Source organism: Rattus rattus, chromosome 2 (genome assembly GCF_011064425.1).
Source record: "Rattus rattus isolate New Zealand chromosome 2, Rrattus_CSIRO_v1, whole genome shotgun sequence".
Taxonomy (NCBI): domain Eukaryota; kingdom Metazoa; phylum Chordata; class Mammalia; order Rodentia; family Muridae; genus Rattus; species Rattus rattus.
Window position 1 is genome coordinate 18,844,348 of NC_046155.1, and position 27,790 is coordinate 18,872,137.

At 41.5% G+C, this 27,790-nt stretch overlaps 1 protein-coding gene across 1 annotated transcript in view; it reads left to right on the plus strand.

The window, feature by feature from the left end:
* Trpm6 (transient receptor potential cation channel subfamily M member 6) overlaps positions 1-27,790 on the plus strand; it is a 140,504-nt gene that overhangs the window by 83,729 nt on the left and 28,985 nt on the right. The window contains exons 25-28 of the mRNA XM_032891699.1: positions 2,394-2,526; positions 17,897-19,038; positions 19,998-20,107; positions 27,175-27,292. Of these exons, the coding sequence (XP_032747590.1) occupies positions 2,394-2,526; positions 17,897-19,038; positions 19,998-20,107; positions 27,175-27,292 (1,503 nt within the window). The remainder of the gene's footprint in view (positions 1-2,393; positions 2,527-17,896; positions 19,039-19,997; positions 20,108-27,174; positions 27,293-27,790) is intronic.

Below are 27,790 nucleotides of genomic sequence, written 5' to 3' on the forward strand. Positions count from 1 at the left end.
GGGAGAATATCAGTTTTTCTAATGTCTAAAAGGTTCTTCCACGCCACAAAACATTGTGTGCTTCAGTCGTGAGCACATTTTTATAGCTAAACACATTTTCAATTTAAAACTAATTTTTCCTTGCTTGTTTAATTGGAAAACAATGAAACGGTTGCATTAGTAATAAATTATGGAGTAATATTTATTTATTTTTTTTACTTACGTGAAGACACTTATGAAAGAATTTTCTAAGTTTGTCCCCTTAGCAACATCATGTCCTCTTGATAGTTCCCAAGTATTAGAAACACACTTAAATGTGATTTCTGGTTCCACTCAGTGAGAACCAGGGCAGTGTATAAGTCTGAATGCTGAGGGTTAATGATGGCCTGCCTTGGCTTCAGCACCACAGGGCGAGGTGTTCTTTAAAGAACTAGTTACTTCAGGGAAGGGTGCACTGTTGACTGGCCACTGGCTGGCAGTTCTCCGAAGGAGGAGTTAGCCCATCGTGCTCAGCCTGATGGGGCAAGACTTCCTCACACTAGCTGCAGTGACATCAGCCTCCTCTGCCCTCTATGAACTTGAATTTCCTCTGTAGACGACTCGTTGCTCTTTTAGTAGCTAAAGCAGACAACAGGAGAGAAAAAGACAACGTTGTTCTTTCTCCAGCTGTATATGAATATAGAGAAGATTGGTTGACACAGGGAAACATTGCACACTACTAAAATATTGAAAAAAAAAGGCTTCTGCCTGTTCACTATATTCACCATTTCTTAAGGAAAGAAGAAAGAATTATCTAGTGTTCTTACATGCTTGTATTACTGCTTTTTTAGGAGCTCAGTGTGACAGGCTGTGATGTCAGTCACATAAGCTACCACTTACTGTTCTTAGAACAACTGGGAGAGAAGCCATTTATAACCATCCCACTGCTATCCTGAAGCACACGAGGCTAGGTACTTAATAAAAGAGGCTTACCGATGAGCTTCGCATACGTCTTAACTCCAAACACACTTATAGGAGAATTTTGCCTTTTGAAGATTTGCGATAATTAAACAAACAAACCCATAAGACCATGCTGGGCACTGTGACACACACCTGTGATCCCACCCGTGGAGAGGCGGAGGAAAGGGTATCTACGGGTTTGAGGCCAGCATGAGTTACAGAGTGAGACTGGTCCATTAAAATATCATGCAATAAAATAAATTTAAAATAGATAAAAGTGAAGGAAACAAAAACTCTCAAATACCAATTATCTAGCCTAGAAATTTGAGCAAAATATTTTTTAAAAAGGTGCCTGGGTGATAGTCTAGAAAGTACTTGCAAGCACGTGGACCCAAGTTTGAGTCTCAGAACTCACAGTGGCTAGGGGTGTCGGTGCATTCTTTTAACTCTAGCGCCAGGGAGGCAGAACAAGGCTGATACCTTGGACTCTTGCTGTTCAGCACAGACTAAATGCCATGGTCCGTGTTCTCACAGGCCTGGACTTCAGAAACACCACTTAGAAGATCGACTTCTGTCCTGTGCCTGCATGTGCACACATGTGTGCTCCTATATGTTCATCTTCCCTATGAATACACAGATACACAGAGGAAAAGTTAGATATGCTATGAGAGCTTAGAATGACTCTACACAAAATTCTCCTATAAATGTATTGAGAGTGCCACAGTCCTGGGACACTTCATAGCTACTTCTGTGGGTGCCTCTCTGAGCAGTTCATCAGCTTCAAGTGCTCCAGGTTGCTCATCATCTGCCTTCCGGTGCTGGGAGTAAAAGGATGCATCGCCATGTCAGATGATTTTATGTGGGTTCTGGAAATCAAGCTCCGGTCTCCGTGCTTTCATGGCAAGAGATTTACAGACTAAACCATAACCCCAGCCCACCTCCCTTTTGTAATTAAAAAAAAGTTAAAAATTTCACTGTTTATAATACATATATCATGCAAAAACATCGTGATTCTCAAGTTATTGCTACAGTGTCTGGCCAACGTAGGTTTTTGGGAAACCAGATTTACTAGGCAGATTTTTAAGTGAGCGCATAGGTGCCTGCAGCTCTGTCATCAAGGCTCTACTGTATTTGGAGGCAGGGATTCCAAGACTGCAGTCTCCCTCTGGTCAGCCTCTGGTGATGGCCTTCTAGTGACATCACAACATGGTGGACGGGTTCCCTGTAGGGCACAGGTATGGAATGGGGGATGGTGTGAGGAGGGAGATAGAGGGAGAATGGAGAGCTAGCAGCGGCTAAGCTCGATGTGACCAGTCCATTAATCCAACCATCCCAAGGCCCCACCATTTAACCCTCACCCGTAGACGAAGTTCCAGTACATGAACCACGGGGGACACAATCCATGCTGTTAAAAAGAACACTCCATATCAGCCCTCCAAGAGTGGCTTTCATACGTGTCATGCTTACTTCTGCAGAACTCTACCTCACTAAGGATGACTTGAAAAAGCTCCATGATTTTGAAGAGCAGTGTGTGGAAAAATATTTCCATGAGAAGACGGAAGGTCTGAATTGTAGTTGTGAGGAACAGATCCGAGCGACATCAGAAAGGTAAAGAATATCTCTTTAATTTCCCAAACTGCTACCAGATCAGGGTTGTCCTAGAATGTGTAAAACAATAGATACACCCACTTTCCAACCCCAGCGGCTTGAGTTCTGCCCAATTTGCAGCATGTATTGTAATATGATTTATGAAATCAGCATCTATTTATTGGACGTCACTATGTTCTGGATAGTACTTTCATTCCAAGGGATAAGTGAAGACTAGGAGTCAAGAATTCCTGTCTGAAGGACTGACATTCCAGTGTTTATATGTGGAAAGGTTAAGGAAAGTAAAGGAGTAGTAAAGACAAGGTATTCAAGTAAGCTGATGGAGGAAACATATACATTGTTGGTCAATAAAAAAAAAGCTAGGAGGAATTGAATGTAGTGGTGCATGCCTTTAATCCAAGCATGGCAGGGGCAGAGGCAGGGGCAGAGGCAGGAGCAGAGGCAGAGGCAGAGGCAGAGGCAGGGCAGAGGCAGGGCAGGGGCAGGGGCAGGGGCAGGGGCAGGGGCAGGGGGCAGGGGCAGGGGCAGGGGGCAGGGGCAGGGGCAGGGGCAGGGGGCAGAGGCAGGGGCAGAGGCAGGGGCAGGGGCAGGGGCAGGGCAGAGGCAGAGGGCAGGGGCAGGGCAGGGGCAGGGGGGGCAGGGGCAGGGGAAGGGGGAGGGGCAGGGGCAGGGGCAGGGGCAGGGGCAGGGGCAGGGGCAGGGGCAGGGGCAGGGGCAGGGGCAGAGGCAGAGGCAGAGGAAGAGGCAGGGTCAGGGGTAGTTGCAGGGCCAGGGGCAGGGGCAGGGGTAGGGCAAGGGGTGAGGCAGAGGGAGGGGCAGAGGCAGAGGCAGAGGCAGAGGGAGGCAGAGGCAGAGAGGCAGAGGCAGAGGTAGAGGGAGATCCCTCTGAGATCCAGCCTGATCTACACAGCAAGTTCTAGGACAATCAGGAGGTCACATGGTGAAGTGATGTTCTCAGCAGAATGACACCCACAGTCATTTGCAGATTGTATGCTAGTCTAGCAGCAGCTGCAGATCCAGCACAGGGAAAGGCAGCAGCTGGCTGAAAGGGTGGCCTTTTATAGTATTCCCTGGTCAACATTTGGTGGTGATGGGGATGGAGAGAACTTCACTGCTAAGGACAGAGCACAGGAGAGCTTGAGTCAGCAATGGTAGAACACTTAGGTGAACAGGTTGACTGTGAAGGTAAAAATGATGGGCATGGGGACACAAAGAGCTGTCACTGTTGCATATAGAGATGACAACATAAATTTGTGTGGTTCTAGAAATGATCTGCCTGGGCTTTACTGCAAGAAGTCAGGATAGAATATGGGCAGCGGATAAGCTGGCGAGTGTAGAGTCATGAGCACACAGGAGCCTGAAGTAAAACTGTAGCTGAGGATGCTTGTGGTTCTTGAACTTTCTGAAAGGGGGTGCTGCAGGAAAGCCATTCAGAAGTCTGAGGGAAGAGGCCAGATGTGTTGGAAAAAGGGAATGTGTGAGAAAACCTATTGGGTGTGTTAATGTATTTCACATGTACAGAATTGCATTAAAGTGTGGAAGTGTGCACATGGTTTTATGGACTTTTAGAAACAGAATTGTTCTTGCAAGTAGAAGCAAATTGATACAAGTTAAATATATTTCTTCACTTTTGAATATACATGAGACTGACTATAGAATGTTTAATTATATGTTTTTTCTGATCCCCCCAAATCAGATAGATGGATGTGAATTCTTAAACACAATTTCCCTTAAAATAGACTTACAATAGGAGCTTTCTTACAGTAGACATGTCGTATTTATGCAACTCTGCATTTTTGTGTTGATAATATATTTCTGTCAATATGTGTATAGGTAGCTGGTTGAACTTCAGATCAAATTTAATATTGAGAAAATGTTGAATATCTAATGATGATTGTAGACCCATATAATTGGAATTTATCTCAATAATTTCTTTAGACCGTTGTCATTTCTACTTTCTCTCTCTTGCCTATTCTGTTTCTTGACAGCTGTGCTTATTCAACCCCTTGGGCCCTCTGGGCGCTGGCCTCTGTATGATGTGTGAGCTCCTCTTAGAAGCTGGCAGGGCCCTGGCACAGCTCTGCCTCTATTCTAACTATATGCTCTTGGGAAATGTTATTGAACTGTTTTGAACCTTAGTTATTTTTACTTATGGCATAGATGTGAGCATAGGTCAATCTTTTAGAGCCGTGTGGATCAATGTGTATAATAGAGTCAAGGGTAGAAAGATCAATGAAACCTAGTTGGACAAATAGGTCCCAGATATTAGGAGTAAAATTTCTTCTGAAATATTAAATTTGTTACTTCTCATTGGAGTGACAGAATGCTGAAGAAGGAACAACTTAAGGGATGAAAGATTTATTTTGGCTTACAGTTTGAGGGTCTAATCCTTCACAGAAGAGAAAACATGGCGAGAGGAGAGGGAAGTTAGTCAAGTGAAAGCCACAGTCAGGATACAGAGATGTTTAACTTGCAGGATGCTGGTGTTTAACTTGGTTTCTTCTTTTTAGTTCAGTCTGGGACCTCCACCCATGGATGGTGCTGCCAGCATTCATAATGGATCTTCTATAGTTAAAACTCCTTGGAAACATTCTCATAGGTAAACCAAGAGATATGTTTCCAAGGTAACTCCAAACCCTGTCAAATTAGTGATGAACATTGATCATCGCAAGTACAAATTCTCATAAGACCTAGTAGGAGATAAAAAAAAAGGTCAGAGCATCTCCCACTGATATGAATTAAGGAAAGGTTAGGGAGAGCTGCTCACTCTACCTCTGCCGAGGAAGGAGTCTGCTCACTCTGTCCTCTGGATTGGCTTAAAAGCCTGGTAGATATAAGCATGGATTTAAGAGGTCAGTTGGAGACCAGGGATGCCAGGTGAGAGCTGGTGTGTAGCCCTGGCTGGGCAATGGGATGAACAAAAGGACAATGCATGAAGTATAGTGGGGATTGGATGGAGCAGAGGGAAGGCTGGAAACCAGGTTGACCCTCAGAAACATACACATAGGTGAAGCCATCAGCGGGAAATGGCGCCACAGGAGACAGTGTACAAAGGCGTGGAGAAAGCTACAGGGCTCCTACCTGTTGACTGTGGGATTCATGAGACACAGTTAGCCATATATGTTCATGAGGCTAAGGACAAATGAATCTGAAACCCTGGGGCAACTTAGAACTGGGACAGGAGAGGCCTTCTAATCAAGAGGGTCTGTGGGCATCAGCTGTCAATCCCAGGAGAGAAGTGGAGGGAGGGCAGCTAGTGCTGGACAGCTGTGGTGCCAAGGTCTGTAAGAGGTTCGACAGAAAAGGAGCAACTTATGGAGAAGACTAGAAAGGTGAGGCCCTTTTGGGGGAAGGCACCTGGGATGGCACAGAGGATAATAGTCAGAAACCAAGGCAATACTGAGTGACAACCCGGGTGCCAGGAATCATAGCAAGTCCTTCAGTGGTGTTGGTCCCAAGACCTTTGGTCTTCTCGCTTTCACATATCATCTTTCTCTTGGACTTGAGAACCCAAGAGCCAGAGACTTAGAAATAAGTACTTCAGTGGAGATGCTCATAATGTGTTCATTCACGCAACCCATGTGACTTCCTTTCTCTTAGACCCGAGGGGAGGATCGTCGTTACTGGATTATATGACTTCTGAAACATATGGATGATTCTAAGGGGTTTTGAACTTGGCTCTGAATTTCTAATAGAATTTCTTCTGATTATAATATATGTTCTTACTAGAATGATTTTTATATTGTCATCATTGTTGAGGTCATTTTGGGGGAGCTCATAAATGAGGGGTGCTAGGGCAGCAACTGAGTAATGACCTTTAAGAGGTGATATAAGGAGATTGTAGAAACCAATGTTTGCCTGCCTTCAAAGAAGGCATTATTTACCTTCTAGAAGGAAATGACTTCAGGGTGTGAACAGAGGGCGAATGCTCACTAAAGCCTGTTAGGTATTGAGCTGGAACATCTGCTTCCACTGTCTTCTGAGCAGGGCTTTCCAGATGTCCTTTCTTTCTGGTCCATGCAGCAAAATGCCCGTTGTATCTTTTCTGTTTTGACACACTGACTGTACTATATTTGGGAAATGCCACGGTTTCTATGATTTGTAGAATCTCGAGCACAATGTGCACCACAATGTGTGCGGCTCTAACTTCAGCAAATGCGTGTCTGGCTGAGGCTTCATTGAACAACATCTGGGAGCAGCTCTGGGGGTTTGTCCTTCCAGCCGGACTCCCCGGGCAAACTTGCTTTGATCCCAGATGCGTTGCTGAGGGGTACGGCTGGCTGCAGTGGTGGGTTGGATGGGGACCGTCTGGCTTGACGCCCAGCTGCATGACATTGGATGCGTTGTGACCTGACCCTTTTCCTGTGAAGGGAATGGTAGTCATGCCTACCTCACAGAGCTGCCATCTGGTGAAAGAAAACAGGGGAGTAGACCCATTGTATAATGCTGTGCTCATAGAGCGCACTCCATGGATGGGTCTGTCAGGCTCATTATAATTATACTTCTTATTATCTAATTTTTTAGAATCTTGGCTAATGGCTCACAGGTAAAACAGTCACAAGGCCTGTCTTCTCTCCCCTCAGACCTTGCACAGAGGGAACTGTAATAGTAAGAATTTGTTTTATGTGTCAGAATGACTGAAAAGCCACATTGAATTAATGCAGCCGGCGGTCTAAAAATATAATTAAAATATGCTTCACAGGACACCGCGTTTTCGAAAATGAGTTGCTGTAAAAGGCAAGAGGGCCCATTTCAGAAGACCAGGTTATTTGTCTAACAGGTTTCTATTGTCGCGTGCCACCTGTTGCCGTGAATGGTGGCTGGATTCTATTGTATCCTTTCGATGTGTCTGCAGCTAATGGAACTTAATGAGTCTCCATTACGGCAGCTCAGACCGTACTGTTTTTGAATTAGATGAAACAGGGCACTGGATGGAGACGTTCCAATTAGGCCTATCTGGAGGAAATATACATATACTTCGTGCTCTTTCCCTCGTCGCCTTTGCCGGTTCGAACTTTGCGGGTTTCAGAAGGTCAGCAAGCATGCTTTAAGCCACTGGTGAGATACAGAAGCGAGATTTTATACAAAATTAGCCAGAAAGCGTTCTGCTCATATAGCATACAATGAAAGTGAAAAACAGCTGCTGCTTTATTTGTTAAGTTCCTATCTGCAACGGTCTCTGAAAGCAGGGCGGGAGGCCAGGCGTGTGCCATGCTTTAGGAGTGTTCTAGAGGCAGGAAATGGAGCACGGTGGTGGGAGGGTCCTGCTACAACTGAGTGCTCTTCTCCCAGCTGAACGATCCTCCATTTCCCAGCCACTAATAAGAATGGGACTAAATTTTATGACTGCGGATGGCCATATGAGCTATGAAGTCACTGCTTAGAGATCCTTCCTTGCTGTTTCTTCAGTGTACTCGCATGATCAGATTCCTTGTATGTGTATAAATGCCTTGTCCGCATGTATGTGTGTATAGCTCGTGTGTGCCTGGTATCCATGGAGGCACAGAGGAGGGCAGTGGGCCACCCGGAAGCAGTGTTGAGAGAGCTGTGAGCCGCCACGTGAGTGCCGGAAACTGAGCGTGTGAACCGCATGAGCACTCAGTGATCTTGAACTGATGCTGTACTCCTCCAGCTGCCGAAATAGTCTTTAAAAGTGTGAACTTTGAGTGTGCGTGCGTGCGTGTGTGCGTGTGTGCGTCCACAAAGGCCAAAAGAGGGTGTCAGATCCCCTGGAACTGCAGTTACCTATGTGAGTTGCCAGTGGGTGCTGAGAATTGAACTTGAGCCCTCTCTGGAAGTGAATTCTCTGAAGCATTGAGCTGTCTCTTTAGCTTTTCCCAGAGTATTACTTATTTAATATTTTAGAGTTTCATTTTAAAACGTATGAGTCAGAACATAAGACATCCACAACCTTGCCCCTACCAGCAGAAATAGCCAAAGAAAATAAGTACAACGTAATTATTATTATATTTGTATTATATGCACATACACACAAAAACCATAATAGCCTTTTTTAAAAGAATATTTTTATAACTGCAGAGATAGATCAATAGGAAATACAGCATATTATATATATACTATATATTATAAATTTATAATCTCTTGTAAAGATATTTGTTATTTTGACACAGAGAAACTGCAGCTTCCTCATAAGTTTTAAATAGTTTAAAAATCTTATAATGTAGAGGAGATCATTATCATCTCACTTTTGTGTCTTATTAGCTAATGAGCTTTATTTTACTATTTTACTATTTTTCCTTACCTTTTGTATTTTGTATTTGGGTAATTGTCTCCTCATGTCATTTGTAATCTTATTGTATACAGCAGAATGATGGGTACTGTTGGTGCATTCATTCTGTTAATCTGTGTCTTTTTACTGCGGAATTGAATCCATTGGTATTGAGAGATATTAAGGACCAGTGATTGTTACTTCCTTATTTCCTGTTACTTTGATGAAAGAGATGGAGACAGAGATAGACAGAGAGAGAGAGAGAGAGAGAGAGAGAGAGAGAGAGAGAGAGATTGTATGTGGTTTCTACCTTCTCTCCCAACTGTGCTGACTACAACACACTTTTCTCTCTTGGGCTGGATCCATTCCCTAGCTACAATGCTCCTTGTTGGCTATCCCATAGCTGTGGTACCTCCAGTGCCTAGGGGGGTCTCCGACACAAGCCAGGCTTCACTTTCATAGTTTCATGGAGTGACCTCTCTGGCCCTTCATGCAGGGACTCTCCTGTGCATGCCTGGCTACAATCTATTTACTCGTATTCTTCATGGTTCTAAAGCCAGGACAATGTAGCCTATGCTGACAAGATCTGTTGCTTGCTGGGGATGGAACCTGTCTCCCTCCTTGAATTATATTTGCATACACTTTGATTTGTTGATATTTTCTTTCTATGTGTTGAAAGCTTAGCTTGGTGGGGTTTTGCCTCGAGGACACCCCTACCTTCACTCCTTTTCACACCAGGTCTCTCATCTCTCAGCATAACCCTTGGCTCCAATTTTGGATTTCTCCTCAAAAAGTACATTTTGTATTTAATTTTTGCCTCAATTTCTCCTTTTCATTGTAGAGCTACATAAAAGTGGATTACTAATAACCAAGTGGCAGAGTAAATATAAGACTGTCTTGAAATTTCTGCCAAAGAAATTAATACAAAACCCTTCCATTTAGTCTCTGGCAGATTTTTAAGGACAAGAACAAAAAGCAGCCACATTCTTTGCCAAAACGTTCCCCAAATGATCTCTAGCTTAAGTTGCTAATATTGTACCATCTGAATCTTGGGCTGGGCCTCCATAATTCACACTGCTCTTAGTCGTCTAAGCTCCTGCAAGGGTAATATCTTAAGCCCTGCTTATAGTTTCCCAACTGCTTTTCTAGTCCAAAGTTCCCAATCTTCCACATTTCTCTAAAACTCAACATAGCCAGGCCGGTCACAGCAACATCCCATTTCCTGGTACCAACTTCTATCTTAGTTACCTTTGTATTTCTTGTTATAAGATATAATGACTGAAGTAACTTATAGAAGAAAGAATTTACTGTGGGCTTACAGTTTCAGCGGATGAGAGTTCGTGACTGTCATGGTAGGGAGCATGGCATCAAGCAGACATGGTGCTGGCCAGAAGGATGTATACTTGGGATTCCCAGAGTCTGGCACTGAAGTATACATTAGTCAGAGACTCATAAAGGCAAACCCCATAAGGCTACATGCTTCCCTCCTTCATATAATCAGGGGCAAGCTACATCCCGCTGTACTTCCTGCCTTCATACCTCCAACATTCTGTGCAGTTAGGGCAACCAAGTTTGTTTCAGAAGCAAATCTACGAGGTTTGTTATGTTACATGACCAACAGCCCCCAACATTCCAAGTTCTCTGTCCTTGGACAACTGTGACTTACAGGTTAAAGGAATATTTGTTTTACAGATCTCTTAAGCATAGTAATTTACATTTAAAACTTAATGTTATCTCTCTTAGCCTTCACTTGAATTGTATACTGGTCAAATCCTTGTCTTCGTGGTGGTACTTGTTTGTATAGGGATCTAATAACCTCACCTTCATGGCATCTAGACAAGGCATTAATCACACAAGGGACAACAGTAATTAGCAGAAACTGAATGGCCAAAGGCCTTGTGATGGCTGACATCAGAATTACTTTCTAGGAGGTGCCTGAAAATGAAAATAGGAACTAGTCGTACTAGTCATTTACCTTATCTTGGGTCTCTCTCTCTCTCTCTCTCTCTCTCTCTTTTTTTTTTTTTTTTTGGTATAGCTAGATTATCTTCAATGATAATTTTCACAGAAACATATTTAAAGTCATACAACAATCTCTTTGTTTTGCATAGACCAGGTTGAGTGTTCTATCATACTGTAGAACTAGGTCAACTAATGACAGCTACTTGTTGATAGAAATGGGTCTACTTAGTTTGAACAGGTCCCTTTTTAATAAAGAACTTGGAGGCTAGCATGAGTCCTGGTTTGCCAATGGATACCATAGGCAGCCATTTTATCCCCTTTGTCAGAGAGTTTCCTTTGGACCTAATAGACTAACCTTTTGTTGAGGATAAGGGGCAATGTACTCTCTCTATATCTACTTACTGCTGAAATTAGGACATCATTGTCAGTGTCCTGGAGGTCTGGAATACTAGTTAAAGGACAGGAAGGGGATTCAGGCAATGGGCATCTATCAAAAGCATGTGATTATCTTACCCAACTGAAGAGACAGGGAACAGTCACATTGGCTGGACTGGTTCACATCAGATTTCAGCAAGTTCAGAGCTCTCTGACTACCTGGGAATGGCATGGTGTAGGTCACTTATGGAGCAGTTTGTAGTCTGTAGCTGATTCCTAGAAGGTGTCTCTCAGTCATGGGGAAACCTGCTGGGACAGATATAGACTAGGGATAGAAGTTAAAGTTGAGAAACTTAAAGGGAACCTTACATGGACCGTGTGATTGGGAAAGAGAAGTTCCAAGACTTTGTAAGAGGTGAATCCAAGTCATGATTCTCTTGACTCCTTGAAGTTTACATAAATTTTTTGGTTAAATAAATAAATAAATATAAATAAAATTTTAAATATATCAGCATTATCATTGTTGGTAATCTGTATTGAAATCTACAATGTAGAAAAAGCAGCTAACAGATGTCTGGGAAACAGTTGCAGTAGACTCATATCTTCAAGTCAGAGCAAAAGCAATGCACACCTTTGATTCCAGCACTCGGAGGGCAATGGCAGGTGAAACTCTGTGAGTTTGAGGCCAGTCTGGTCTTCAAAGCAAGTCCAGGTGAACCAGAGCTACGCAGAGAAACTCTGTCTTGAAAAACCAAAACCAACCAACCAACCCACCAACCAACCAACCAACCAACCAGAAATCACTTTCTTAGTTCTTTATAATTTGCATTTACACATCTTAAATCACTGTTTCAGACCCTCACTTTTTTAGGCTTTTAACCACTTTATTTCCATCTAGTCATTTACCATGAGGCAGGAGTTGGTTACTGAGAGCAGTCATTGCAAAGCAGATATTTTTAAAATTAAGGAATGTAAAAAGTTACAGCTGAAACCTGTTTGTCCTTCAACATGAAGTCTGTTAGCAAGGCAAACTTATCTGACTTTCTCATCAGGAGACCTAGTAACTGTAGAAACAGCGAGGGGTGATTTTTAATGAGATGGACCAGTAGCCAAGGCAGCTGCAGCTTTGTGCTAAGAGCTGGGTGCCTGCTGCCCCCAAACTAACAAAGCTACAGTTAGCCATTAACACCACCAGAGATTCGAGAAGGATAAATTATAGCAGGAAGTGTAAACCAAATGGCCTCTGTAGTGATTAAAACGCAGAGACTTACCAGGTACCTGGATGATTACCCTAGTAGGCCTCTGTGATCTCCATGACTTCACTGTGGGCAGAGGTCATAGGTCTTCAACCGTTACAGAGGACAGCATTTCATCTTCAGCCACTGCACAGGACAGCATAGGTCTTATGATGACAGGCCCAGAAGGTCTCAGAGATTTTCCTGTGGATGAGGAACTTTGGAAAACTGGCCTACCTTGACTTAGGCAGAGTAGTTCAGTCAACTCAACAGTGTCCACAGTTTGTGCAGGGTCCTGTTAGCAGGTGAGGCATGAGGCAGTTTCTCCCAGTGGTTAGCGGCATCACAGTCCAGGTCTGTGCCCCATTATCTGCCTTCTTTGGAGATTTTAGGGTTGCTCTTAGGAGTTGGTATTTTTGTCTGTCACGGGAAGCTTTTTCCATGGAATATTTTAAGTGGTGTATTATGCAGATCTCTTAAAAGTTTTGAGGGCCATTTATTGAGTATATATGATCACACACAAAATTTGTTGTTCTTACTTGCTTTGTTTGGGCTTAACCTTGAAAACACATAGGATGCTAAATAAAGCTTATTCCTGTAATTAATTACATCAGTACTTAGCATGATAATTATAATTCTGAACACATTAAAGAATTTGATCATTTATAAGGTTATGAGTCGCCCTCAAGGATCATTGACTGATTCAGTCCATGTGGGCAGTGGGAGCAGAGATGTTGAACAGAGGGTTCGGAAGCCCTGTCAGTATGTATGGTGATTAATCACACTAGGACCAGCCGTCAGGAGGCCAATAAACTACTTAGGGTGATTCAAGCTTATAAAGTTTTGGGGGTAGGAGCATCTAGGATAGGCAAAGGTCATTGACTGGGGGGAGGGGGACCTGAAATGCCTTATTAGAATGAGGAAGCATTTCAGGAATCTTAGGAACTGACTGAACAGTGTTTATCAGGAGAAGGGAAATTGATCCTATAGTCTAATTAAGGCTATGTAACCTTCTTCAGATAGAGATGTATGTGGGACTTAGAATTATCCAGACAAGGTCAGAGAAGGAGAAACCCTATTAATGAAGGGAGTCTTGCATATTGTACCAAGTCTAGAGGCTATCGGTCACAGTGGACTTTGACCTTAATTAGCAGAATTTTTCCACACAAAATGACTACTAACTTGTCTGTCTTAATCATCTTTAACAGTTTACAATAAGTTAGTGGCTTTTATAAGATCAGGACTTACTTGTGTTTTTATACCTGTTTGGTTTAGCCTTAAGAAATAACAATTTTAAAATTCCTTTAGTATCAGAATAACACTTTAAATCATAAACACAGTCTATAGGGGTACTGGCAACTTTCCTTTCCTTGTCCTTACATAATATACCATTATAGAATATCACAGTTTGTTATATAGCCCAGACTTAGCAAAGTTAGCAGAGACATATATTCTAAAGTCAGTGTCTGTTTGCCTGGATAGTCCTTGGTGAGGAGAGACATTCTATAGGCCTTTGCCAGACTGCTGACGTCATTTCCTCACTTCATCATAAGATAGAAATACCAGTTTCTGGTGTTGAGTGTTGGGTGCTCATAGTTGTGGTGCTAAGTCTTTTGCTTTTTATTTATTTAGTTTTAAAGGTCACATATTAATAAATATATCATATTTTATTAACTTAAAATGTCCCATAGCCTTAAGTATTTAAATATTTCAAAAAATATAGTTTTTTAATTTAATATTCTTTAACTTCAAAATTTATTTTCAAAAAATTTAAAATCTCAAAACTGTGGGCCCATACAATATAAAAAAATGATGTAAATACTTTTTTTTCTACTTTAAGACGGAGGAAATGGGGCATAACCACAATCTGGACAAGGCAAAACCAAAATCCAACAGAGCAAACAATTCAGTGTCAATATCTGGGATTCACTGGCAAACCTCTAGGCTTCCCCAGCTCTGCTCTTGGCGGCACATGCGACTTAACTTCTAGGCCACAGCTGGCTCCATTTCATTGAAACTGTTGTCCTGGTGGCCATCACATGACACTGGCATCTCCCAAACTGCTGGGGTCCCTCTCCTGGGCTCCCCTTGGAAACTCCAGCGCTGACACACAATACCAAGTCTGAGCTGTTCTCCATGACCCCTTCATGTTTTTAAAACCAATACCACTGGGGTTATTTTTAATTACAAAGTTTAACTGTGGACATGAGGTACATCCTTGTATATAAATGCATGGGTGTGCAGCTTTAATGCCTTATTAAACCAGCATTGTTTTTAAATTTTAATTTTCATACACCTTGTTTTTATGACTTTGTTTTCAGGACAAAAATTACCATACAGAAATCCATCCTGATCCAAAATACCTTGCAGACCTGTTGTTGCCTTCTTGGTTGATTTATATCTTGTGGCTACCTTTAATCAAGATGGTGGTTAAGTCACATGGCATCTACCCTTTCCAACCCTAGCAAAGATGGTTGCCAACCATGTGGCTGCCTCCATCCCTATGGTGATAGCAGCTAAGATAACAGCAAGCCATATATTGCTTAAATCTTAAAACGGCATCATACCACATGGTTCTTTTAAGAACATACACACACATGCACACACACACATTCACACACATACACAATATATATATATTCACACACATATCTTCTTCCTTATCTTACAAGTTTTAAGCTAACTTCTTCTTTGTTACAGATTTTTACAGATTATTATCTATAACCAATAAGCTTACAGATATTGAGGTACAAAAAGTTCGCATAATGGTCTTGCAAATCTAGAAATTTGGTTTATATCCTAGCAAATGTTTTAGTTGTTAAATGAAACCCAAAGTTCCCCTCCCTTTTATTTTCTATTTTCTGTGCTCTCTTTTCCCTGTCATCTGTCCCTGTGACTCACTTGACACAAGGCAGAGAGGAGACTTTTAAATAAGCGTTCCTGGGTCTAGAAAATGAATAGTCATAACTGAACTCCAAAGCCAGCTTTCCATAAAGCAGAACAGCATAAAAATTTTAATATCCATACCCAGAAGACATCTGAATCCCTGCTAAACTGAATCCAGTGATCAGAAAGCTCAGAGATAAGAAATTCTGAACTCTGGGCATCAAAGCAGCCTGGGCAAGCAGTGTTAGTGGTGGCTGGTAGGAGTAGCAGAGACAGCGAAAATAAATCCAGCCAACACTGAAGATAGAAAACTTCCACACTCAAAGGAGATTAGTCAGAAAAAATAAAATGTGGTGACCACCATCATTCATACATTCGACTGAGCCTAATTCATCTTGTCTTGGTTGTCATGTTGGCAACAAAACTTATGGACAGGCCAGAAAACACAGACAAAGGAAACAGAAAAAACTTGGCATTTAACTGGGCATGGCCGATTTCCATCTTGTCTCTCAGTATCCAAACAATCAGAACCAGGAGGGTAGTGCAACATCTTGCTTTTTGCTCTGAATGGGAGAGAGTGTTGGACCCTGTTGGACCCCTCCACTTCCCAGATCAAGATTTCAACAGATGTCACAGAAAAATTACTATGGTTTATTAGGGAAGCCTTGGAACATCTGAAGGTGTGCACCTCCGAAGGCAGCCATTCAGTCCTCGAGTAAATGTGCAGCCTTAGAATTTGGAGGGTCGGTCTGATACTGCTGGGGGCTCCAGCAAATTTTAATCCTACCAGGTGAGAATAAAGCCACTACCACAGTTTTTGAGCTACATTTGAAGTAAGCTTTATTAAATACTATCCAGGACAATGGATACTGGTAGGGTCTATAATCAGGATTACTAGAGTATGGTGCAGAATTCCATTAGTCAGAGGCTTATAAAGGTAAAAACCCACAAGGCTATGTATGTTCCACCTTCATCCAATTAGGGGCAAGCATACACCCTGATGTACTTCCTGCCCACATAACTCCTGCCTATGTGTGATCAAGCACATCCTATACAGTTGGGACAGCCAAGCTTGTTTACAGAAGCAAACACAGTGGCATGTTGTTTTACCTGAACAACAGCCCCCAACATTCTAAGAATGTCCTTGGACAGTGGAACTTTCAGGTTAGAGGCATTTTTGTTTTCTAGATCTCTTAAGCATAGTAATTTAAACGTGGAACAATGTCATCCATTAAGAGAGAAAGAGAGATGGAGAGGGATAAAGAGAGACAGAGACAGAGAGTGACAGAGACAGACAGAGGGAAGGTAGGAGGGAGGCAGAGACAATGCATTTTTGCTTTTGAAATTTGTATTATTCTTTTGTATTAAGTAATGAAACCCAATGCCCTTTGTAATTTCAATATCTCCCCCAAAGAAACTTATGGGAGAATGGGCTCATTTGGCTCAGTGTTCTAGGGGGAAGCCAAGTCAAGGCAGAAGGACCTTGAAGTCATTAGTCACATGCACAGATAGAGCGGAGAGGAGCAGTTGAGTGTCTGCATGCTGGCACTCAGTTTGCTCTTTCCACTCTTACACAATTCATGATTCCACATGTAGGGAAAGATGCCCTCCACACTGGATGGGTCTCGCTATCTCTATGAACACAACCAAGGTTATCCTCCACAGGCATTGCCCATAGGACAATCTGATCTAGATAATTCCTCATGGAAACTCTTTTCCCAGGGGACAGTGACAATTTAATCATCACAGCTATCTATGATCAGTTAGCCGCATTAGTTTCTTAGGGTTACTATAGGAAAACTAGCCCAAACTCAATGTTTTATGTCAACAAAAGTTGGTTGTGTTATGTTTCTGGAAGCTGGGTATCCAAAAGGGAGGTGTCATAGGACCACTGTCTCTCTGAAGTCTCTAGGAAAGAGTCTATCCTTGCCCTGCTAGCTTCGGCTGGCTTGTGAGAGCTGGTGGTTCTTTTTTGTTGTTGTTGTTGTTGTACCACTCTGGTCCCCAGACCATCTCTTCTCAGAGAGTCTTCACATGTTCATTCTGTATTCGTCTGTGCTAAGGTTTTTCTCCCTCTCTTTTGAACCTTGATGGAGTATCTTTAATATGTTTTAAAAATTATTTTTGTTTTTAATTTTTTGAGATTATAAAATAATTGCATAATTTTTCCTTCCTTTCTTCCCTCCCACTATTCCCATTTACTCCCCACCCACACTTCCTTTCAGATTTGCACTTTTTCTCTTAACAGATGTGAGAGCATGAAGAGGGAAAGCTCAGGACGCCTCAACTTTAGTCAAAGGCTTATCCAATAGAAGATATTCCAATGTTTGCCATTAAAAACGAACAAATACATTAGTGAATAACAGTGCTCTATTAGATCATGGCGGTGGTAACTAACTTGCAGGCAGCTGGAAAGCTGGTTCTGATGTCTGAGAAAGACCTAAGGACCGGAAGTGTAGATTTATAATTCTTCTCCTTGGTGTCATAGTGGAAAGACAGCGGAAGTCAAGGTCACCTGGGATTAGAATGCATTCTGTATTAGAGAGAGAAGAACATGGGAAGCAGGCTCAGCTTTTGGAAGTAGTGACTTAGTTGTCACCTATAGAACAAGCAAGGTGAGAAGAGGGTAAGAACAATCCCACCAGATTAGTGTGTTTATTGATGTTCCTCTCTTCACCATTAGGGTATCAGAGATGTTCTTCCAACTGAAAGAAATGAATGAAAAAGTGTCTTTTATAAAGGACTCTCTACTATCCCTGGACAGCCAGGTGGGACACCTACAGGATCTCTCTGCCCTGACCGTTGACACCTTGAAGGTCCTTTCTGCTGTTGACACCTTGCAAGAAGACGAGATTCTGCTGGCCAACAGAAAACATTCTACTTGCAGAAAACGTCCCCACAGCTGGACCAATGTCATCTGTGCAAAGGTTCTGACTGACATGGAGAGCTGTGGGAAGAAGAAGTTTCAGTACTATAGCATGCCCCCTTCTTTGCTGAGGAGCCTTGCTAGAAGCCAGCTTCCCCCAGGAGTGCAAAGGGGTGCCCTTGTAGAGGTTACACACAATACGAGAGAGGCCTCACATGTAAGAGAAGACCAGAAGGAACGAGAAGTGGAACAGAGAACAATCGCTTCTGAGGTTTCCCATGTCAGACAAGCACACTCTAAGTATGGCCAGTTTCTCCTGGTCCCACCTTCTGAAAAGCAAGTTCCTTTGTCGTTGGAAAAATCCCCACATCTTTTCAGATCCTCTGAGGAGACAGGTACAGATGATGTGGCATTGCAACATAGACACCCTAGTGACATCACCATCCACTTGCCCGGGGAAACTCCTGCTGTCTCCCACCAGGCACTGGGAGCAGAACACAAAGATGAACATGAGGCAGTTACACAGATGTCAGACAAACCTGACAAGGCAGAACAAGACTCACTCAAATTCAGTGGCACACCTGCTCCCATGACAATGACTTCTCTTCCTTCAAGAGCCATCAGCATGCAAGATGAAGGTGGATATGTGAACTGGGCATTTTCAGAAAGTGATGAAGCAGGTGTGTTTAGTTTTGAAAAGAAGTGGAAAACTTGCTTGGCTTCCACTTGCGACAGTGGCTCCAAAGCAGGTGGAGACTGCTCCCTACAGACTGGAGGCAGGTCTGGGCTGGATAACTCAAGAAGACTGGCCCAGAGTTGTGAGTGCCCAGCAGGACCGTGGACCCAGGCAAGAAGATCCTTTTGGATCAATCCTCTCTGCAGAGACAAACCTCTCCTTAAGAGTCATAGTTTTAGATTCCACAAGGAGGAGAAACTGAGGAAGACCTGGAAGAGCAACAGTAAGGGACAAATGTTTTAAGTTTATTTTTTATTTGTTTTCTAATATAATTTCTTAATTGTTGAAACATTTTATACAGTATATTTTGATCACAATCTCTTATCTTTCCCAACTCCCCCCCAGATCTTCCCCCAACCACATAACTTCATGTTTTTTCTCACTTTTTTTTTTTTTTTTTTCTCACTCTTAAAAAAAAAAATCTGAAGTAGGTGGTGTCATACTCCTTGCATCTCTAAGTTCGAGGCCAACCTGGTCTACAGAATGAGTTCCAGAACAGCCAAGGCTACACAGAGAAAAACCTGTCTTGAAAACTCAAAAAACAATCAACAAAACAAAATGAAACCCCAGACAAAACAAAAAGCATTAAAAAAAACCTCATTGAGTATGGCTTGTGTTGGCCAGCTTCTCCTGAGCGCAGAATGTCTGCCTGGGATGTGGTTGGTTTAGTCAGTGTCACTCCATTTGGGGAAAGGTGTTCCCCCCCACTTTCTCCAAAGCTATCAATGACAAACAGCTTCTTGGTTTGGGGTGGAACTTAACGTCCACTTCCCCTTCTCCTTCCTGGCGTTTTTATCTCCATGAACTTGTGCGGGCCTGGCACACGCCATCGCTGTCCCTGTGAGCACATAGGTCTATTGGCCCTGATAAGTCTAGAAAGCTGTTTCTTTGGAGTTACCCAACACCTCTGGGTATGAACAATCTTTCTTTCCATCTCTTGTGCTTCTGCATTTATTCCTGAGCTTTGAGGGGGGTGCAGTGTGATAAAGACATCCATTTATGGCTGAGTGAGGAGCAAACATTTTTAAAAGTGTCCCTGGCTTCGAGACAGTTGTGAAAATGTCTGCGATTATTAAGAGTAGAATCATTCTTCTTGTTCTCCCTCCCCTCTCCCGACCCCTTAAAATGAAATCACCACCGTCAACTGCCTTCAGCAATTTCATGTACACCCTTTCCTTCCAGGCCATTCAAAAGCCTCAGAGACTGGGTCAACATGGCTCAAAGCAAAACTGCTAACCAAGAATAGGAGTCTGTCAAAGAAAAGGAGGAAGGCCCAGGGACTCCAGGTGCCGGTAAGTCCTCCTCCTGCTGTATTTTAGGATATGAGCAACTGAGTGAGGGGCCTCACCCCAGGTTCCTTTTGTGTACACATGCTAACCTTGTATGAGGAGGAATGAAGACACATATTTTTCCTTTTGTTTTTATTGGATTTTTTATTTACATTTCAAATGTTATCCATGTTCCCAGTTTCCCATCTATAACTTCCCTATTCCATCCCCTTCCTTTTATGAGGGTGTTCCCCCACCTCCCCACCCCTTCCCACCTCCCTACCCTGACATTCCCCTAAAATAGGTCATCGAGCCTTGGCAGGACCAAGGGCTTCTCCTCCCATTGGTGCCCAACAAAGTCATCCTCTGCTACATATGCAGCTGGAGCCATGAGTCTGACCATGTGTACTCTTTGGGTGGTGGTTTAGTCCTTGGGAGCTCTGGTTGGTTGGTATTGTTTTTATGGGGTTGCAAACCCCTTCAGCTCCTTCAAGCTTTTCTCTAACTCCTCCAATGGGGACCCTATTCTCAGTTCAATGGTTGGCTACGAGCATTTGCCTCTGTATTTGTCATGCTCTGGCAGAGCCTCTAAGGAGACAGCTATATCAGGCTTCTGTCAGCATGCACTTCTTGGCATCAGTAATATGGGTTTGGTGGCTGTATGTATATATGGGCTGGATCCTCAGGTGGGGCAGTCTCTGAATGGCCATTCCTTCGGTCTCTGCTCCAAACTTTGTATCTCCTCCTATGAAAAGTTTTGTTGGGGGTTGGGGATTTAGCTCAGTGGTAGAACGCTTGCCTAGCAAGCACAAGGCCCTGGGTTCGGTCCTCAGCTCCGGGGGAAAAAAAAAAAAAAAAAAGGAAAAGTTTTGTTCCCCCTTCTAAGAAGGACTGAAGCATCTGCACTTCGGTCATCCTTCTTCTTGAGCTTCATGTGGTTTGTGGATTGTATCTTGGGTAATCTGAGCTTTTGGGCTAATATCCAATTATAAGTGAGTGCATATCATGTGTGTTGTTTATGATTTGGTTACTCACTCAGGATGATATTTTCTAGTTCCACCCATTTGCCTATGAATTTCATGAAGTCATTGTTTTTAATAGCTGGGTAGTACTCTACTGTGTAAATGTACCACATTTTCTGTATCCATTCCTCTGTTGAAGGGCATCTGGGTTCTTCCCAGCTTCTGGCTATTGTGAATAAGGCTGTTATGAACATGGTGGAGCACATGTCCTTGTTATGTATTGGAGCAACTTTTGGGTGTATGCCCAGAAGTGGTTTAGCTGGGGAAGACACACATTTTAACTCATCTGTTCACAAGCTAAAAGCCACTGGGGTCCTTTCTGTCTTGGGCTAGTCTAAGAAAGCCTGAACGAGCCCTGGTGTACAGGTCTTTCCATGAACATTTGCTTTCATTTGTCTTTGGTAAGTACTTGGGAGAAGTTGAGGAAGGCCAGTATTCTGGGATATGTAACAGCCAAAGGTGCCACCATGTGGCCTCTGTGTTCACCTGTGGATTATGAGTATATCACTTCTTTTGCCTTCATATCTGTCTGCATGATGCTCAGTCTTAATCTCAGTATACTGTTGGCTCTGTAGTCTGCATCACTGTGAGACTGATTAGTCAGTATCAACCCAGGCTCTTAGGGGACTTTCCATGTGTCCATTGCATATCTCTGGGTTTTTGTAGAACATTGAAGTCTACTTACTGTGAAATTGTAAATGCTGACTGTGTGTTCTCGTCTTTCGTGGATGTTTGTACAAGCTCTTTCTCTTCCTCATTGTCGGAACTATTGTCAGAAGCAGAGAATTACTTCTTAAACTTTGATTAAATATTTGACTTCTTTCATCTGCGCCTAAAGATTTGCTTTTATTCTTCAAACCTAAGACTTTAAACCTAAGACAATGTCTCTTGTTTTCTGATAGGACACTTAAACTTTTAGTTTCTACATTAGTTTTATAGTCCATTTTAAGGTAATTTTTGTATCTAGGGATAAGAAAGGATTGAATTTTCTCTTCCATGTGGATATCAAAATTTCTATCTTTTTTTTTGTAAAATGTGACTTTTTTCTATTGAATTACCTTAACATTTGTCAAAAACTAATTGACTATAGAGCCCCGCAGTATGTGTGGCTCTATTTCTGTCTATCTCATGCCAATACTATATCTATCTCAACTACCGAGACTTCATAAGTTGTGAAATCATGCATAAAAGAAATCCTTCATTTTTCAAGAAATGATTTGGCTATTTTATGTTCTTTGCATTTATATATAAATTTAGTCTCAGCTTTCAGTTTTTACATAGAAACCTTCTGGGGTTTGGAACAGAATTGCTCTGAATCTGCATGCCAGTTGTGGAAAAATTGACATCTTAACCACAACTAGGTGTTTGATTCACGGAAGCAATTTATGTCAAGCTAGCAGGCCTTTAAACCTTCTCTCAGTAATTCTTCCTAATTCTTAGCAGTCAGGTCTTAAGTATCTCCTATTACATGTGTATCTAAGTATTGAAAATATGTATCAAAAACTTAAAATTTTCTTATAATTGTAGTTACTTTAGAACAGCAAATTTATGATTATAATACATTTAACATATATGATGTGTGTGTGTGTGTGTGTGTGTGTGTGTGTGTGTGTGTCTGTGTGTAAAACTTTGGTCTTATATTTCACAATTTTGCCAAATTTGCCTTTGCTTTTGAAAGTTTTTTGATAATTTGTTTCGAATGTTTTATGTAGGTGATGACCTTGACAATGCAGTTTTACTTCTTCCTTTCCAATCTGATATTATTTTTTTCCTGCTTACACTGACTGGAACATTTGGTATCGTGTTCAATGGAAGTGGTGAGAGCTGGCATCTTTCTAACTTTATTTTGAACTCTAATGGAGGCAGAACCCAGGGCCTTTGCTTTTTCTTCTGTTACTCCTACTGGAATGTGCTTTGTCTTTCACTGTTACATATGGAACTTGTCAATCCTGTTGTGCTCCAACTTAGATGGTTTGCTTCTTCGTTAAGTTATTTTTATAATGTCAGAGTTAATGTTTGGAGCATTAAACCAGTGTATTCTAGTTTACTGGGATAGACTGCACTCATCCCCCTACGTATATTAATATGTGATATTAATTTTGCTAGTTGTTTTAGCACCTGTGTTCCTGGAACATTGTCTTTAGTTCCCTTACTTTCACAGCTTTGGTTTGGGTATGAGAATTGTCCCAGGATCCCTTGCTATATGTCTTCAGTGTTCCTTGTGCGTTTGTGAATGTTACATATTCAGTCATATTATCCAATGAAACCATCATTGTGGGAAAGTTTTTAACTACACATTAAGTATCTGTGATAGTCCTAGGGCTATTTAGATTATCAGATTCAAAAGTTGGCTTTGCCTGTTTCTGTATTTAAAAACTTTATCCATTTCATTTAATGTTTCTTGATCATTTCTGCGCCTGGTAATTCGGGTCATCTCTTTCTTCCTTTTGGCTCATTGGGGCAAGTGTCTGTGATCTTATGAGTTGGCACAGCATTAGTTAAGTCCCTCCTCCCCTCCTCCTTCTCCCCAGGCCTGTCTTTGAGACAGGGTATCAGTGTGTAGCCCTGGCTGGCCTGGCACTCATGCTGTTCTCCCCACAGTGACCCAGAAGCTGTGATTACAGGTTGTGCCACCAGCCTCAGTGTAATATCCTCTGCTTATTATTTTACCACTCCAGCAGGACCTAGAGTGACACTGTCTCTCACATTCTGAATATTAGAAATTTATACTTTCTTTCTTTGATTCATAATCAGCCTGGCTCTAGGTTTTTATCTGTTTTGATTTTTTCTGAAAAACCAACTCAATTTTATTGATTTTTTCCCCCTGAATTCAATTCTATTTCCTTTGTTCACTTTACTTTGAGTTTGACTTGATTTTTCTCTTTCTAGTTTAAGTTAGAAAAATTGGTTAATGATTTGGGAGTTTCTTTCCATTTTTAAAAAGTACTATTTTAATTTACTCATTGATAATTCCACACATGTACATATCGTATCTTTTATTTTCGAATGGAGGCATTCAACGTTACACAATTCCCTCTAAGCATACATTAGTTAGGTTCTGCAAATTCTGATGTTGCTTTCATGTTAGGCCACTGACTCTTCTATTGTCAGAATGACTCTATCTAATTGTGTGAGATTTCACCTCCTTTCATGGTTTTCATGTTTATTTTATTTTTTTATTTCCACTTATTCTTTTCCAAATAAACTGATGCTTTGAAATATGCGTCTCTCTTGGTCACTGTAATAAGAAGCAGTTAAAGGCTTTTTATTATTGTTTTAAACTCTTGATTTGTTATGGGTTTGTTTAAGTTGCTAGTCATTTAGTCTTGGCTTAACATTAGTGGTGTGGTTTGCATGAATCTAGAAATTTGTCCTTTTTTTTTTTTTTTTTTCAATTTTCTACTTAACGAAGTACAGGTTTTTGTAGCATCCCTTTATAATCTGAATTTCTTTGGTGTCTGTTGAAATATTTCCCTGTTTATTTTTGCTTCTGTTAATTTGGCTCCCTTTTTTCCTTTTGGTTAGTTGGGCCCAACTATCTTTCTCAAAGAACCAGCTCTTAGATTCATTGAGTCTTTGTATTATTATCATTATTTTGCTTATTTTCATCAACATTTGCTCTGATTTTTATTATTCCTTCCCAACTACTTGGTTTGGTTTGTTCTCATTTTTCCACTTCTTAAGTTGTATCATTGAGTCATTTATTCCTGCCTTTAAAAAGTTTCTAACATGAGTGCTTGGAGCTTTAAACTTTCCTGTTAGCACAGCGTCCACTGTGTCCCAGAGGGTTTGCTTTGTTTTCATTTTCATTTAATACCAGGAATCTTTTAATTTCTTTTTTCTATTTTTCCTTTGACACATTCATCATTTAATAATGTGCTGTTTAATCTTCATGAGTTGGTGCAATTACTGGGAATTCATTTAGTGTTGATCTTAAGCTTCATTGCACTGTGGTAGAAAGAACACATGGGATTGTTTCAATTTTTCTGAATTTACTAAAATTTGTTTTGTGCCCCAGGATGTGGTCCATTTTAGAGAAGCTTCCATGAGCTTCTCAGTAAAATGTGTATTCTTCAGTCTTGGGCTGGGAAATTCTGTAGATATCTGTTAAGTCCACTTGATGTCTGTTGTCATTTAATTCTGATGTTTTCCCTTTGATTTGTCCAGATGACCTGTCTACTGGAGAAAGTAGGGTACTGAAATTGCCCAGTATTATTGAGCTAGACTTTATTTGTACTTTTATATCTGATTTTCTGTCTTTTATGGAATCAAAATCCACAAATGTTTGGTGCATATGTGTTTAGGACCGTTATTACTATTGTTATTTTGCTATTTGTATTCCTATCCCTACTTTGTGTTTTGGTAATTATAGCTTTGTTATTTTTATATACTCTCTTGGAGGCTTGTTCCTATCTTCAGTCTGCACTATGGCTTCCAGAATTCTCTGAGGAGACGATTTGATGGACATGAATTTTTCTTTTAGTATGTTTGTACCATGGAAAATTTCTTTTCCTCCAACTATGGCAGATAGTTTTGCTGATGCAGTTTTCTCTGTTGGTTTCTGTCATCTTTTACAACTTGAAGTATGTTGTCCTCATTCCTCATCAAAGAAGCTTTTCTATGAAGTAGACTGAAACCATTCTAGAAACCCACAAGTGGTCAAAATGCTGAGAACAGCTGACCATGGGGTGCTCAGCCACAGCTAATATATCACCAAGAACACAAGCTGACACTTAAGGCTCAGGGAATATCTTGAAAGAGGAAGCAGAAAGGCTGTAAGAACCAGAGGACCAAGATGTCTTCTGCTCTACGGTAGCATCTTCTATATATTGCAGGGCAACTGCATTCATGAAATCTCAAAATATTGTTGCCTAAACAAGATCTTTACAATAACATTAGTTGATAGGCCAGTATGGAGGGAGGATATTTCACAAGGGCTTACCCCTAGATGGAGAGATACAGACAATGGTGACTACCGAGAAAGGGAGTATCAGTCTTCTTCAGGGACAAGCCCCCAATTTAGTAATTTAACTTGTCAGCCCTTAACAGATACATGTATGAGAAAAACTAGATGGGCTCAGCATATTGTATATAAGTATATAAGTATATATATATGTGTATGTACATACACACATATATAGATACACATGAAACAATAGTTAAAGAAGTTATGAGTTTGAGAGGGAGCTAGGAGCATGGAAGGAGCTGGAAGTTGGACATAACATAAATATAGTACTCATGGGTAAAATTCACCCCTTCCCAAATTAAGTTAAAAAAAGAAGCAGAGGCAAAGAGACAGTAATGTAAAGTCATCCGTAAGGGGAGAGAGCGTGATAAAGAAAGCCACCATCTTAGACAATGCCATGACCTGTTGGAATCCTATGGAAAAAGCAGTTAAGGATATTTAGTTTGGAATATGTCAAATGGTTTGAGTTTGTCTAGAAATTGCATCCAAGCTTAAGTGCTCAAAACTTCATTCATTTGCTGCTTTGAAATTTACCAATTTGCCTGTTGTCTTTCACTGGGAAAGATGTAAACAGGTGAGCAGATACCGGCCGTCTACTACTTTAATATTGAAGACAATGAAGAATGGAAATAGTAAATTATTTTCCAAGTTTACACAAGTTCTGGTGGGGCAGAATTCCAATGCAAGTACTTTGAATTTAAATATTTCCCCCTCTCTACATCTGTGTGTTTTTGAAATATGATCTCTAATCAGCAGTGTGAGCTTCCCTTGGGAACTCATTAAAGATCCGAGTCCCACCTCTCCCCTAGACCTTCTGAGTAGAAATCCTGAGGGTGCAGGCTAATGACTGCTCCTGAGTCCTGAGTGATTCTGAGGCTCATTTAGGTCCCACTCCACATTCTGGTTCTTAATCATAACTGCAAAGAGAATGTACACAGACTTGTGTGACCTGCTAGCCTGAATGGTGGGGTTTGTAAGTGTCCAAGATAAATAAAAATGTGACCAAGTTTAATCACTGTCTTCCACTGTGTGCTTCTATTAACATAATGCAAACTATTGTAGGCTTAATGTCATTGTGTTCCACCAAGTGACTTTTCCTCCAGGTGATAACAGTCAATGCCTGCTATCAAAGTGACCAATTGAGTTCAGAGGCAGGAGAAACAAACACCACTGAAGACTACAGCAAGAACTGGCTTTCCGTGTCCAACTTCAGCCAGATAGGTATGTGATTATGTAGCCTTAGACTCCAACATCTGGCAGAATCCTCTAGGGAGTAGTGTCTAAACTACTGTTGGTTTACACTGTTCTCTGGAGTGGAGATGAGGTAAAGAGAGATTGCAGAAGCCTCTAAGGGAAACAGCTCTTTGCTGCTCTATAATGCTTATACAAAGGACAAAGTTTTATTTGCTTAAAGGACTTGCTATCAGGATACAGGAAAGAGATATTAAAATACAGATAATCTTTTACATTCAAGGAGTATTTGCCCTAAATTGGGTCCTTCAGTCTGACTTAAGGAGTTTGCTTAATTTTCAGAACCCTTAAAGCTCATGCAATACTGGTAAGGATCAGGAGGTCAGCCATTGTTGGTTATTCGCCATGGCCCACATAGGGCATTTACACGTAGACACGTGCATGTTAAACTTAATGGGATGTGTGGGGAGGAGCTGCAAGCAAGGCATAGCATGAGGAGTAAACTGAGATAAGACAGAGTGTGAACAG